The 15,600-nt window shown below is 42.2% G+C and overlaps 1 protein-coding gene across 1 annotated transcript; it reads left to right on the top strand.

The window, feature by feature from the left end:
• Positions 1 to 5,087: 5,087 nt before the first annotated feature.
• On the top strand, positions 5,088 to 13,803 carry NANP (N-acetylneuraminic acid phosphatase). Its single transcript, XM_069495909.1, has 2 exons — positions 5,088 to 5,183; positions 12,689 to 13,803. The coding sequence occupies exons 1-2, from the start codon at positions 5,094 to 5,096 to the stop codon at positions 13,343 to 13,345; spliced, it is 747 nt and encodes a 248-aa protein (XP_069352010.1). The 5' UTR covers positions 5,088 to 5,093; the 3' UTR covers positions 13,346 to 13,803.
• The last annotated feature ends 1,797 nt before the right edge of the window (positions 13,804 to 15,600 follow it).

The following is a 15,600-nucleotide window of genomic DNA, read 5'->3' as shown; positions in this document are numbered from 1 at the left end:
AGAATGAAATCATGTCTTTTGCAACAACATGGGTGGAACTGGAAGCCATTGTTTTAAGTGAAATAACTGAGATAGTCAAATACCGTACATTCTCACTTATAAGTGGGAGCTACATAATGTGTACACATAGATATAGAATGTGGAAAAATAGACATTAGACACTCAGAAGGGGCAAGAGGGATGAGAAATTATTTAATGTGTACAATGTACACTATTCAGGTGATGGTTACATTAAAAGCCCATTTTTCACCTATACACAACATATCTATATATCAAAACTGCAATTGTACCCCCTAAATTTATACAAATTTAAAAAAAAATAAGAATCAATCTAAAGAATAAAATGAATAGCAGCTTCAGTAGTACAAATACAGGGTTTTAAGATAACAATCTTATATTTATTATGAGAAAGACATATACTTTCTTATACTTCTGTCATTGTCTCCTGGATGATTTAGTAAGATACCTGGAGTTTAGGGAAGGGAGCGTTGTACAGTTCTGAATATATATAAACCCTGGGTAAATATATATATAAACACCCGGGGAATGGTTGTCAGTATGCTGATAATGCTTTGGTAATACTGTTGGGAGATTGGTATTAACCTAAGTGTGTCCTGGCCTATTTATCAGCCAGTCAGTGTCTTCTTATTTTCACTTCTGATTTCAACAACAGATCTGTAGTGCGGGGAAAAAAAATGAATAGATTCTGCTCTCAAAAATATGCCATAAAAATACATTGATTGCATATTCTTGAGATCCCAAGCACTTTATGGGGTCGATTATTTGAGAAATACAGTACGTTTGGTGTTGTATCTAATAAGTACCTTGTACAGTACATGAGGAGAATAGGCTCTGGAGCCAGCCTGCCTGGGTTCAGATACTGGCTCTGCCCCTTTTGAGTTCTGTGACCTTGGCAATTTATTTAACTTCTTTATCGTTTTTCATCTGTAAAATGTTTCTCATCTGTAAAATGGGGATAATAATAGTACCTATTTCTTAGAGTTGCTGTGAAGATTAGATGAGTTAATACATGTAAAGTGGTTAGCACAGTGCCTGGAATATAATGTGTTCAATAATAGTAATTAATTCAAAATATTAGGTATTATTGAGTTTTATTGTTTTGCTTTTTGGTTTTGTTTCTTCACTTTTTACTATGGAAAATTGCAAACATATCCAAAAATAGAGAATTCCTGTACAATAAACCCCAATGTACTCATCAAGAATAAATAAATAAATACAGTATGCTTGGGATCCTGGAATGGGCAAAGGAGGAGGGAGTAGAATATTGAAGCTGTATCATAAGAATGGCTGTGACTAGACCAGAGATTAAGGAAACAGGGGACTCCACATTTTATTCCCTCTCCTGGATGATAAGGAGAAGGCAAATGAGGGGGAAAAGACATTCTTTTTCATCCTATTTCTGGGGGAACTGCCCAAAGAAAACTCTGGGTAGCAGTTTCTATAAATCATGAATCCTGCAATCCCCAAAACCCAGAAGAAACCCCATTGTTTACATTTTTAAGTGTGCACAGTATTCCATCCTACAGATATATCAAGTTTTATTCTATGGTCCCTAGAGTTCCCCAAGGGTTGTTTCCACACTTTTGCTTTTATAGTGCTGCAGGGAACATTCTAGTATTTGTATCTGGTGAAAGTTTTGAAAGTATTTCCAAGGGTAAATTCCTTGCAGTGGGGATGGGCAGACACTGCCAAGTTATTCTCAAAGGAGGCTGCATTTACATTCCCTCAACCAATATAAGGGCCTGTTTTCCTACATGGTCACCAGCTCTGGCTGTCAAACATTTAACCGTTGCTTATCCCATAGGTGAAAATGGAATCCTACTAACAGTTTGGATTTGCATTTCTCGAAATATGAGTGTGATTGACCACGGTTTCGATATTCATTGGCTGTGTTTATTTTTCTATCTTCCGGCCAAGCCAACTCTTAAGAATTCAGAGAAGATATAATTTTGAGTCATCAACATATACATATAGATGGTATTTAAAGCCATGAAAGTGAATGAGATCCCCAAGGGAGTGAATGTAGTTAGCCAACCCTGGGCTGCTCCAAATCAGAAAAGCAGGGAGATGAGGAGGAACCAGCAAAGAGACTATGAAGAGTCGTCACTGAGCAGCAAAGAAAATGAAGACAGCATAGCTTTCTGAAAGCCAAGTAAAGAAAATTTATCAAGGAAAAAACAATAATTAGCTGGGTCAAAGGCTGCTGATAGGACAAGTAACAGGATGCCAGGGAATGGCAACTGGAGAGCAAGGTGAACAGGTTCAAAGCTGGGCATCAGCATTTGCACAATAGTTTCATTCTATAGAGGGCAGAATGCAGGAGAAGCAAGCACTACAGTTTAGTTTCCATTTTATTTGTTCCTAGATCAAGTCTGACAATTATAAATCTTTTACTTAGATCTTGCTTCCTGCAAATTTGAAGACCTCCTCTAACTACTAGTGTTATTCTGTCAAGATGACTAGTTTCAGGACTGTACTTAGAGGTAGTCTGTATATCTCATTACCTTAAAATGCTACAAAAAAACTCATTAGTCCACAGATATTAACTGCAACACCCTGAAGCCTCCAGACATTTAATTTAGAAGGAATTAAAGCTGTCAGGTTGTACTGCATCTGGCCATTACTTTCCTCCAAGTAGCAAAGTTGGACAGGTCATGCAATGCCACTAGAGGACTTATCACAAAGGGAAACCTGTCAACTCATCCCATTAAGAGGATTGATTATACAGACTGCTGTACCTTAAGCTTAGATTTGTGCCTAAATCAATAAAGTCCATATGTACTTCAGAAAGGTGAAAAAAAAAAAAACTGCTCCAATCCTATAAGCTTCCTATGCCCATAACCAGTTTTATGCTAAATTGATTCTGACACTTCAGACAACTAAAAAGAAGTAACTCCAATTAATGCACTCAGAGTTTTGACTGATCGCTAATCTGAACGACCACAATTGATAGACTATCCCTATATATCACCAAGGTAACCACAGAGCAGAGTCATGGTTTTACAGACTGGATATAAGTTTACTCTTCACGGTACTAATGAGATGTCAACTGTGATTCTGCTCCACAAATATAAAAGTGGGTAGTCTGACACTGCAGAATAGAAACCTGTTAACATAAGCCAATTGATCTAACCTACGGAACATCAGCAGATCGATTGTTAATCATGTGCCTCAGAGGTGGCAAATTTTTTCTGTAAAGAGCTAGATAATAAATATTTTAGGCTTTCTAGCCACATGGTCCCACTTATAATTATTCAACTCTGCCACTGTAGGTCAAAAGTAGCAATAGACAATACAGAAATGAATGAGTGAGAAACCATACAGTTTTCAGTGGAGGTTAGGCCTGTAGTACTCTTGTAATTCAATTAAAATTAATCATCTAGCATTAAATGAGTGACTTGAAATAACATTTCTCTATATTGCAGCATTCAAATTTTCATTTTGTTTTTTTCTTAAAAAAATGAGTGGGATGTGTTCCAATATAACTATGGCCACTAAAATTTGATTTTCATGTGTAACGAAATACTATTTTTTGATTTTTTTCACCCATTTAAATATGTAAAAAATCAGGCTAAACAAAATCAGGTGGCAGGCCAAATTGGTACTGATCCACCTACCAGACAGACAATTTGTGGTCACTGATCATGACCACATATCCAAATTTCAGTAGTTATCCAATAGAGACAAAAAAGATTAGAGGCCGGGCGCGGTGGCTCACGCCTGTAATCCTAGCACTCTGGGAGGCCGAGGTGGGCGGATCGTTTGAGCTCAGGAGTTCGAGACCAGCCTGAGCAAGAGCGAGACCCCATCTCTACTAAAAATAGAAAGAAATTATATGGACAGCTAAAAAATATATATAGAAAAAATTAGCCGGGCATGGTGGTGCATGCCGGTAGTCCCAGCTACTCGGGAGGCTGAGACAGGAGGATCGCTTGAGCTCAGGAGTTTGAGGTTGCTGTGAGCTAGGCTGATGCCACGGCACTCACTCTAGCCTGGGCAACAGAGTGAGACTCTGTCTCAAAAAAAAAAAAAAAAAAAAAAAAAAAAAAGATTAGAGGTTCTTTTCATGATCCTTGTTCTGCTAGCAGTAGGCGACAAATAGTTGTTATCGCCCTCTGGCGGTTAAATATGCTATCCAGGTCCCTCAGTCCCTTGCTATACCTGAAAACCAATCGATTAAACGGTATCCAGAGGTATGAGAATGCAAGGTTTCAGGAAATGCAATCAAGGTGGACAAAACATCGGGCAGACGCTACAGAGCTCCCCCGTCTTAAGGCACCGCTGTCAAATAAGGGCTGGTAAGAGATCCAGGTTACACCTTTCAAAAATGTACTGATGTGGGCTCCAGGTCTAACAAGGCTACCATTTTAATGTAAAGACATGAAGGCGCAAGATGGTAAGTTTCCGAGCTTGGAAAACACAGCCGGTGCAATTAGCTGTTAAACAAGATTTGAAAACCCAGGCTTTCACAACTTTGCAGCCCCCAAGCGCTCCTGCTACTAACAGTGACCGGGCCAGTACAGACAGCCTTAGGACACTAGACCTGGACAGAGACACACACACAACCCGACTTAGGGCTAGCAAAGGACCAGCCACATTTACGAGCTGCCAGCTGCTCCGCGGGCGCTAACACCCTGCCTAACCAGAAGAGCCAGCTTCTTAGGGCCCCTCCCAGGAGCCCGACCGCGCGGAAAATCTCCCATGGGCAGTAGGGAGAGCAGACTGACAAGGGATAAGCAAAGGACACAAAGGAAGAAAACCGCGCTTCTCACCCAACCCCACCAGCCAGCTGCTCAAATAACCAAGCACCCCGTGACTCAGACGAGTGCCGCCCACGCACTTCCTACAGCTGGACTTCGGAGTCTCGCGGGATCTCGTTGTTCTCAGAAGCTCAGGGAATTACACAACTCGCGGCAGTTCCCGCGAGGATACAAAGGGAGGCCGCGGCCGCTGGCAGGCGCCGCGAGAGGGTCAGGTGACCTCACGGCTCCGCCCACGCCTTCCCGGCTGCCCGCCTCACGCATGCGCGGGCGCTGTCTGCGAGGTGGCGGGTAGCGCGGGCGGTCGGCGCGATGGGGTTGAGCCGCGTGCGAGCGGTTTTCTTTGACCTGGACAACACGCTCATCGACACGGCCGGGGCGAGCAGGAGAGGCATGTTAGAGGTAATGTCCCCTCTCCCACGGCCCTCCTCCGGGCTCAGCACGGCCCGCCCCGTGCCGCGCGCTTCGCATCCCCTACTCGGGCCGCTCGGACCCCGGAGCACTGGCCGCTCTAGTGCCCCGAGGCCTCGGGAGCGGTCCGGGTGCGGGCAGGGGCGGGAAAGGGGCGAGTGGACTAGGGAGCGCGGACGGGGGAGGCTGCGGCCCTCGTCCTGGCGCCTCAGCTCACCTGCGGAGCTACCGGGCTCTCAGAGGTGGCTTCTGCAGATCCTCCAGCGCTTGGGACCCGGAAGGTCCTTAAAGCTGCCACGGTGGAAGGCCTGCGCACACGCACAGGTAGACCATGGCACCATCACACCATGGCACGAGAACCGGCGCTGGGCCGGGACAGCTTTGCACCGGCCAGTAAGACTGCTCTCGGTGGCGAACTCGTGGGAGGGTCGTCTCCCCACCGCGTGGTCTCGGTGGATCTTTGCGGAGACTTGGAAGGGTTAGCCCCAGTTTTGACCTAAGCAGTGACACAACCATCAGTGGCGAGCCTGGACTTAAACCCTGCTTCAGAGAATTTTCTCAGTAGAACTCCCTCTGGCCTCCCTGGTGTGGCTGGGACCCTCGGTATCTTTCCGAGGTAACACAGCAGAAGTCCGTGCTACACAGGATATTCCTTCCATGAGGCATTGCTCAGCAGTCTCTTCTCCTTTCTGTACCTGTGGATGCCGCTTGAGACCTTTCCCATGCTTCTCAAGCCCCTAATCCACCCCACTTCCCTTCCTCTGCCTGCAGCCTGGAGGAGAAAACGAAAGACTGACCAGATGTGAAAAACTCCACTTTCTGTTTAAATTTATTAATTTTTTAATTTCAGTAGATTTGGGAGGTACAAGTGGTTTTTTGATACATGAATGAATTGTGTAGTGGTGAAGTCAGGGCTTTTAGTGTAGCCATCACCCAAATAGTATACATTGTACCTGATAGGTAATTTTTGATCCCTCATCCCTCTACCAGAAAAGCTCCACTTTCAAAAGCTAATCCTTCCACCCCTGAGTGCCTCTACTTCTTATGCTTCATCAGTTAATTTTTGTCTCCTTGGATTTTCCACCTATCTCTTCATCCTATTTTTTTGGTGCATTCCACTTCTGTTTCATATTCATATTTGTCCCATATTTTTTAAAAATTAAAAAGACTGTCTCCCTTGGACTCTTCTTACTGCACAAGATGTTGCCTGACTCTCCTGAGAGCCATGTCTTTCAGGAGAAACCTATGCCCATTATCTCCTTGTTCTCTATCTCCTATTTATTCCTAAATCTATTGCAGTATGACTCTGTCTTCACCACTAGAATGAAATAAACTTGCCAGGTCTGTAGGCACCTCCCAAATTGCCAAAATCAGTGGACATTTTCAGTTTGTTTTTATGACCTTACTGAGGTTTTCCACACTTTTGACTGTCCTTTGCATCTTCATACCCTTGACCGTGACTCTGTGCTATATTGCCTCCAGTATCTCTAGCTCCCCACAGTACATGTTTACCTGGGTACTTTTAGTAAGCTAAGCACAGTGTGTGAGTATTAAATTCTTGCTTTGGGCCAGGAGTTCAGGCTTTAAAATTAGACATTTGAGTTTGAATCACAGCTCTCCCGAAAACCTAGCTGAAAGCGCCTTAATAAGTTCCTTAGCCACTCTAAGCCTTAAATCCTCATAAAATCTGAATAATGGTATTAGTCCTCTGTAACGTTATCAGGTAGGTTTAATATAGTTTCTTTTTTGTTTGGTTTATTGGTGGTGGTTTTTTGCCTTTTGTTTGTTTGTTTGTTTTGAGACAGGGTCTCACTCTGTCACCTAGACTGGAGTGTAGTGGCACGATCATAGCTCACTGTAACCTTGAACTCCTGGGCTCAAGCAATCCTCGGGCATCAGCCTGCCAAGGAGCTGGGATTACAGGCCCATGCCGCCCACACCCAGCCTAGGTTTAATACGTTGCCAGGGAAGTACATGCGTCCAGTGTTCACTCAGTGAATCGATCGTACCACCTTCTGTCCTATCACCTAGTCTGTCTTGCACTACACATCCCTGCACTCATGTCTCAGTTTCAGCTGGACTCATCTCTCACCTAGACTGCTGCTGTGGTCTTATCTCCAGGTATTCCACATCCAGTTCATCCTCCACATGCCTGCCACACTGAGACAGTGATATTTCTAAAACAAAAATTAGATTGTGTTTCTTCCTGTTCTTTACACTCTCTCTTATACCAGTGCTGTATTTTGTTCAGATATTTCTCAAGGCACCTATTAAAGGATATTACAATTAATTTTTGCAACCAAGTAGCTTCTTGGGAGAGAACAAGCTATGTTAACTATCTTTGTTTAACACATAGTAAATGTTGATTGAATGCTGAATGGATAAAAATTCTTACCTCCAGACTAGGTTCTATTACTACCTCCTTTGTAAATAGCCTATGAAATAGCAGAATGGAACTGTGTGCTTTTGACTATACAAGGAATACTTTATCACATAAGGATACATTATCAATCATAAATGTTGACCTGTTCAAAAGTAATGTGCAAGCTTTCATAAGTCATTTTGAATGGTTTATGAATGGAGAAATGGAGTAAGGGATTGCCTTGGGCTTGGGGAGAAGGAGGTCCTATACTGAGTGTATATGTCAACTTTAATTTTTTTTTTTAATCACCTGGGAATGTTATCTCTTTCCTCCCTCTTCAGGCCTGTCTTTCATTGTCACTACTCAGGAGGAAGTCTGCAGAAACTTGAGTTTCTCAGTGAACAAAGCAGAAAAGATTTCTGAGCTAAGCATGGTGGTGCATGCCTGTAATCCCAACTACTCAGTAGGTTGAGGTGGGAGGATGGCTTGAGCCCAAGAGTTCAAGACCAGCCTGAGCAATGCAGTGAGACTCAAAAAAAAAAAAAAAAAAAGATTTCTGCATTTGTGAGTTTACTTCCTGGTGGGGATGACAGTAATAAATCAAATATGTTTATAGGTGTATTAGAAGAAGTAGGGGGAATGAAGTACAATTTTAAATAGATTAGTCAGATTTGGCCTCAAGCACAGACTTGAACTAAAAGTAACAGAAGGGCTACTTGAAATGAATTGCTAGGCTGTGTGCAGGCAGTCCACAGATTTTTGTGAGCATGTATTTTTAAATTACTTCTATTTGGAATTTAGCCCTTTCAGATCCAAGTAATTGATATTCAAAAATACTTTTCTTAAAGTGTTATGAAGTATTATAAGGTTCCCAAACTAGCTCTCAAAAAGTCTTTTAAAATCAGTTAGCTAAAGGCCGGGCGCGGTGGCTCACGCCTGTAATCCTAGCACTCTGGGAGGCCGAGGCGGGTGGATCGCTCAAGGTCAGGAGTTCGAGACCAGCCTGAGCAAGAGCAAGACCCCGTCTCTACTAAAAATAGAAAGAAATTATATGGACAACTAAAATATATATATAGAAAAAATTAGCCGGGCATGGTGGCGCGTGCCTGTAGTCCCAGCTACTCGGGAGGCTGAGGCAGTAGGATCGCTTGAGCCCAGGAGTTTGAGGTTGCTGTGAGCTAGGCTGACGCCACGGCACTCACTCTAGCCTGGGCAACAAAGTGAGACTCTGTCTCAAAAAAAAAAAAAAAAAAAAAAAAAAAAAAAATCAGTCAGCTAAACTTTAGTATTGATGATATTAGCTTTAGTTCTGAGTCCAGGAAGCAGGAAATAGAAGAATGGAGTTTGCTTTTTGGTATATGTTCAGCAAGAGCCTTAAAATAATGTTTTAAAGTAGATGAAGTTTTGAGTTTATATTAGTCTGCAAACTGACACCCTTTCTCCATCAAAGTAGGGCCCTTTTCTTCAGGCCTGCAAGTACCTGGTGGGCTCATTTCACCGAATTTCTTTTCAAACCTGCCTTCTGTGCACAACAATGCCATCACACCTCCGAGTTAGAGATCTTTTCCTCCACCCCCGATTCAAGCAAAACTCCCATTCTCTCAGTGCAGCTATTATGAAAGTTTGTAATAACATGTAATAATTCAACATAGGTGTTATTTCTGTTTGAACTAATAACAAGTGAATGATAAATTTTTATCCTGAAGATGTTACTACTATTTAAGTGCTACTTAGTGTCCTGAACAAATCTGTAATTAGTTGCTGTTTGACAAAATGGGAAAGTTAATTCAAGGGATGTAACAGGAAGAGATTTTGAAACTTGGGAGCAGTGTGCCCTGCCTTTACAAACATCTCGTCTTTAAGGTGAGCTAATCCTCCTCTTTCAGAGCCCCATGAATGTGCTTAATGTAGTGCCAATTGCAGTAATAGGAAATCAGATCTTTATTGGAAGCTTTCCGTTTACTAGTTATGAGCCAGCTCCTGTTTGAGCTCAAGCATTGTGGAGTCCTAGAGGTTTGTGTCCTTTCTCTTTGTTTCTCTCTCTCTCTCTCTCTCTCTCTCTGTCTCTCTCTTTTTTTAAGAGATGGGGTCTCACTCTGTCACCCAGCCTGGGATGCAGTGGTGTGATCACTGCAGCCTTGAATTCCTGTGCTCAAGCAATCCTCCCGCCTCAGCCTCTAGCTGGGACTACAGGTGTGTGCCAGCATACTGGGCTTTTGTGTCCTTTTTCTGTAGCTGGAGCGTTGCTGAAACTTTAGAGTGCCTGTCAGTCATAGCTTAAGAGTCATTCAATTGATGTTAGAAAAAATGGTGGCATAACCATGGAGCTCAACAAAACTTGATTTGTTAATTGAAATTTAACTTTATGAAGCAAAAATTTTCAGTGTTTTGTCTCCACCTAAAATTCTTAGGACTCGTATATTTTTCTTGAGCTTATAAGATTTTTCTTAACTCTTACATTTTCTGATTAGCACAAATAGTCCAAAACATACTTCCCTTTCCTTTGTTGTAAGTGATTCTTATACTCTGAGGGAAGAAGAATGTGTGCATTTATCTCTTTCTCCTTCTCAGTAGGTGAGTTGAGTTTCTGGCATGAGTAGCATACCGCTGATACTCCATTCAGTTTGTGGCAGCACATTTTTATTTGTCTGACTGCTTTGCTTCAACAACACACATTTTTTAGTCCCAGCTGTATGCATTGTGCTCATCTCCGAAGATCCAGCATTACCTGGCATGGTTGGCTTTCCTTCATTGCACACTAGGGCAGGGACTTCAAGTGCAGAGTTCATTTGGGAAGTGTTCCTAAGGAGCACTGCAGGGGGTGGGAACCTGAGACAGGGAGAGGAAGGACCCTAACACAGGGTGTGTCCGTGAGCAGGTTACTGTTGCAAGCAGTTGGGGGTCTCTGGGAGACAGTACACAGAACAGGGTTCAGATGTCCCCTGTAAGGGGCAAGAAAGGTATGATATTTATCTATCAATTTCCACCCTTCATTGGTTGAGAGCTGCTCCCAGGCAACAGTTTCAGCCCCAGTCTGTGCTCTAGTGCTCTTGTGGCCAAATAATGCCCACCAGCAGAGAGGCCCACACTTGCAGTATGAAGCCACTGACCTGTGTGGGAATAGTGTATGCCCAGGGGATTTAGGATCTGCTACAGCCTGGGGTTCCAGACAGGCTCTACAGCCTCATCCTAGCCTCCTCCCTCACGTGCCTCCATTTGACTCAACTCAGCTGCTTTTTCCAGTTCACAAAATGTCAAGCCCTTTGTCTTTGTTCGTGCTGTTCTTTCTGTCTGGAATGATTTTATTTTACTCTCATCCCCATATTTCTGCTTGTTAACTTCTTGTTTTACATGTGACTTCCTCTGCCAACCCTTATCCAACTACCCTATGGGATGACTTATGCACACAACTTTTGTGGCACTACCCCAGCATTTGTGGATTTGTGGTTGCGGAGCTGCATGTTTTCCCCACCAGATAATGCCCTTAGTACAAGGGCCAGTCTCCAGTGCCTAAGAATACTTCATTCTCATGAGGGATTCACAATCAGCATGACAAAGAGGGTGACTCAGAACTACTTGAGATCTTTTATCCAAAGAACTAGTGTTGTTTTTTTTTTTTTTTTTTTTTTTTTATGTCCTTTTTTTTTTATTTTTTTTTTTTTTTTTTGAGACAGAGTCTTGCTTTGTTGCCCTGGCTAGAGTGAGTGCCGTGGCATCAGCCTAGCTCACAGCAACCTCAAACTCCTGGGCTTAAGTGATCCTACTGCCTCAGCCTCCCGAGTAGCTGGGACTACAGGCATGCACCACCATGCCCGGCTAATTTTTTCTATATATATTTTAGTTGTCCATATAATTTCTTTCTATTTTTAGTAGAGACGGGGTCTCACTCTTGCTCAGGCTGGTCTCAAACTCCTGACCTTGAGCGATCCACCCGCCTTGGCCTCCCAGAGTGCTAGAATTATAGGCGTGAGCCACCGCGCCCGGCCCAAAGAACTAGTTTTTGAAAGTATAGAATTGGGTTCCATTTTACGTGATGGTCAATATGGGTCTTCAAAATGTCAACTGGATTTAATAAATGAGAAAAGGTTAGATGAACTAGTGTTATTTTTTCTGGGAAAAGTAAATAATGGTTGTCAGAAATTTAAAATGTTTTACTAAACAGAAGTTTTATTTTCATGTCTTTGTAACCAGAATGAAAAATATTGGACTTTAAACTACCAAGTGAAGGATTGTTATTAGCTATGTAGGAAGAATCTTCTTAGAATAGACATTGATTTTAGGGCACACTGGCTCATGCCTGTAATCCCAGCACTTTGGGAGGCCAAGGCAGGAGGATCGCTTGAGGCCAGGAGTTTGAGACCGGCCTGAGCAAAATCGAGAGCCTGTCTCTACCAAAAATAGAAAAATTAGCTGGGCTTGATGATGCACACCTATAGTCCCAGCTACTTGGGAGGCAGAGGCAGGAGGATTCTTTGAGCCCAGGAGTTTGAGGTTGCAGTGAGCTATGATGACTCCACTGCACTCTAGCCCAGGCGACAGAGGGAGACTCTGTCTCAAAAGAAAAAAGAAGGCCGGGCGTGGTGGCTCACGCCTGTAATCCTAGCACTCTGGGAGGCCGAGGCGGGTGGATCGTTTGAGGTTAAGAGTTCCAGACTAGCCTGAGCAAGAGCAAGAACAAGAGCCCGTCTCTACTAAAAATAGAAGGAAATTAGCTGGACAACTAAAAATATATAGAAAAAATTAGTCGGGCATGGTGGCGCATACCTGTAGTCCCAGCTACTCGGGAGGCTGAGGCAGGAGGATCACTTGAGCCCAGGAGTTTGAGGTTGCTGTGAGCTAGGCTGATGCCCCGGCACTCACTCTAGCCCGGGCAACAGAGCGAGACTCTGTCTCAAAAAAAAAAAAAAAAAGAAAAGAAAAGAAACTGATTTTAAAAATGTGAATGAATTGTCTAGAGAGGTTGGGAGAGCTTCACCTTGTGTCTCTGAACTCCAGAAATGGTGTGGTGAATAGAGCTGCTTCAGGGCAGAGGAGTGGAGTTAGAATCTCTCAGCCACCTGTAGGATCACAGCTTCCTAGGACATGACTATTAAAGATATGAAGTATGTTAATGGATTTATTTTCCTTTATTTAGGTGATAAAGCTCTTACAATCAAAATACCATTATAAAGAAGAGGCTGAAATCATCTGTAATAAAGTTCAAGTTAAACTTAGCAAGGAATGTTTTCATCCTTACAATACGTGCATTACTGACCTAAGGACTGCACACTGGGAAGAAGCAATCCAGGAAACAAAAGGTGGTGCAGCCAATAGGAAATTGGCTGAAGAATGTTATTTCCTGTGGAAATCTACCCGTTTACAGCATATGACACTAGCAGAAGATGTCAAAGCCATGCTCACTGAACTTCGAAAGGAGGTCCGCCTACTTTTATTAACGAATGGGGACAGACAGACCCAGAGGGAGAAGATCGAAGCTTGTGCTTGTCAGTCCTATTTTGACGCCGTTGTCATAGGTGGAGAGCAGAGAGAGGAGAAGCCAGCACCGTCCATATTTTATTACTGCTGCAATCTCCTTGGGGTACAGCCTGGGGACTGTGTGATGGTCGGTGACACGTTAGAAACCGACATACAAGGAGGCCTCAACGCAGGGTTGAAAGCAACAGTCTGGATCAATAAAAATGGAATAGTGCCGCTGAAGTCGTCCCCTGTTCCACATTATGTAGTTTCTTCTGTGCTAGAGTTACCTGCTCTTTTACAAACTATAGACCGCAAAGTCAGTATATCTACTTAAGGCACATAAAAGGGCCTGATTATGAATGTTAGCGTCAACTTGCAGAGTTTGAACTAAACAAAGTTAGGGCATTCCACTTACTATGGTCCCGTTCTAAGAATAATTTTATTTATGATTTAGTAGCGAGTATTCTGAAAGTCCTCCCAACCCTGTGGCTTTTAAGTTTTGACAACCAACCATTGACTGGTATTTAAATCTGAAAATTCAGATTGCATTAATACAAGTCAGTAATGTAGCCCAGAAAACTTGAAGAAATATATTATTTGTTAGTCTGTGACTAGAGATTTTTAAAAACTATTTCATTGATCTTTTAGTATCTTGGCTTCGTGATACCAAGCAGGATAGTTTACACGTGGATGCACAAATGTAAGTTTTACATTCTGGCTGGAAAATAGATAGTTTTTAAAAATAGATATTCTAAAACATAATAGAAATTTATCAGAGCAATTGGATCTCATTAATATGAAATAGGTACTAAGTCACATGCAAATCAAGGCATTTCATAGTGAAAATATTTTGCATGTTTTGTTTTTTCAAACCATATTTTTACCTACTTTGGATGTATACTTTCTTTTCTATTGGGAATCTGATTTTTCTGCATGACCTTTTTGGGGGGGGTCTGGGGGCAATTTTTCTGTGGTGTATACATGACAAATGGTCCTGCAGTTTAAAAAGCTGTTAAAATCAACATGTGGTGCTCCTTTACCATGACATTTTCACAACTTTCCGCGGTGAGCTTGTAGCTTCCTTGTAGTCTTCACCTCTTGTGGAAATATTTTGACTGTCTTCTCCCAGACACACAATGGCGTTGAGGGAACTACAGTGTCTTGCTGGGGATAAGTACAAGCCACATGACACCAAAAGTCGTTTTCTTCCTGTAGGATCCATAAGAGGACAGTTGCCTCAGTGTGGCCAACCCATACAATCCCCCATCTGTTTTCTACTGACTCAGTAGTTTGACCTATTAGATGAACCTAACAGAAAATTAGGTTTTGCTATGAGCCATTACCAGGGTGCCATTTTAGTACTTGAATGACTCTTCTTGGAGTCACCATCTGCCTTAAATCTCCTGTTTTTCACATTTTTAGAAATATGTCGTTTCACCAATTTGGATACCTAATTCAGGGTTCACTTGGAGCTTAATGGCTCCATAGCAAGGTATCGTCTTGCAACCAGAAAATTTTCCCTAGACCATTAGGCTACACAGTCTCATGATTATACTAACCAACCTTGAAGTAAAGTCATTAAGGGATAAAAGTGGTTATTAAAGTGGCTAATAAAGGAAGTATGATATGGGTTTCTTTAAAATAACTTGTATAAGAAACTACTGTAAAATAGACTATTTTGGATATGTATAGCTATGTCTTCAAGATTTATACTCGGAATCAAATTCTAGATTGTACCCTCTATTAACCTATTTCTTTAGCCAGTTGTTTTCTGTCTACTGTTAAGAAACAGGATTCTGTGCCTTGTGCAAATGCCCTTTTGTGTTTACTGCTTACTCTTGATTTTTAAAAATGTGATTGTGCCCTTGACTGTCCCAGGGTGCTCTTGGTATAAAACTGAACATTTGTGGACAGGGTATGTTCGTAGTTCCAGATACGTGCCCATATGTATACCTTGATTATATTTTAGCTATTTAAAAATTAAGTTGGAGGATTTGTGATTTCTCTTAATAGGTTGATTCGAGTGTGATGCTAAGGTTTGTTCTTTTAGCTATCCCAACAGGATGGGTGTAGGCGGCGTCACATTCATTATGCTAACTGGTAAAGGTTTGCTGCTCCTACATCGTGGTGGTAAATCTCAACAAGACAGCTCCCAGGATGTGAAGTGAGCGGTTCTTCAGCAAAAATGATCTAGGAGGAAAAAATGGAATCATTGAATTTCCTTGTCTTCACAGTTTGTATTCTATATAGTACAGTAATGCAATATTACATTCCATTTGCACCCTTCCTTAGGGAAGAACTTTGTAGTTTTCTACCTTCTGAGTGGAATGTTACAGAAGATATTTTAAAATACTGGAATAAACCTATGATGTTATTAATAATATTTTTGTCTTAGAATAATATTCCTTAAAATTAAAAAATGTTGTAACAGTGATGTTTTGTCATCTTTATTTTTTTCAAAGTTTCCCCATAGTGGCTTGCTCATACGAAGCCGGAGCCTCCCTAACACTGTGGTTACAGAGGGGGTACTGCACCTGCAACAGTGACACCAGAGGGGTGTGTTCTCACTCTGTACATATCCACCCGCCA

This window comes from Eulemur rufifrons, chromosome 20, assembly GCF_041146395.1.
Source record: "Eulemur rufifrons isolate Redbay chromosome 20, OSU_ERuf_1, whole genome shotgun sequence".
In the NCBI taxonomy this organism is placed as follows: Eukaryota; Metazoa; Chordata; class Mammalia; order Primates; family Lemuridae; genus Eulemur; species Eulemur rufifrons.
Note: the sequence above shows the minus strand (reverse complement) of the source record. Positions and strands in the feature narration are given on the sequence as shown.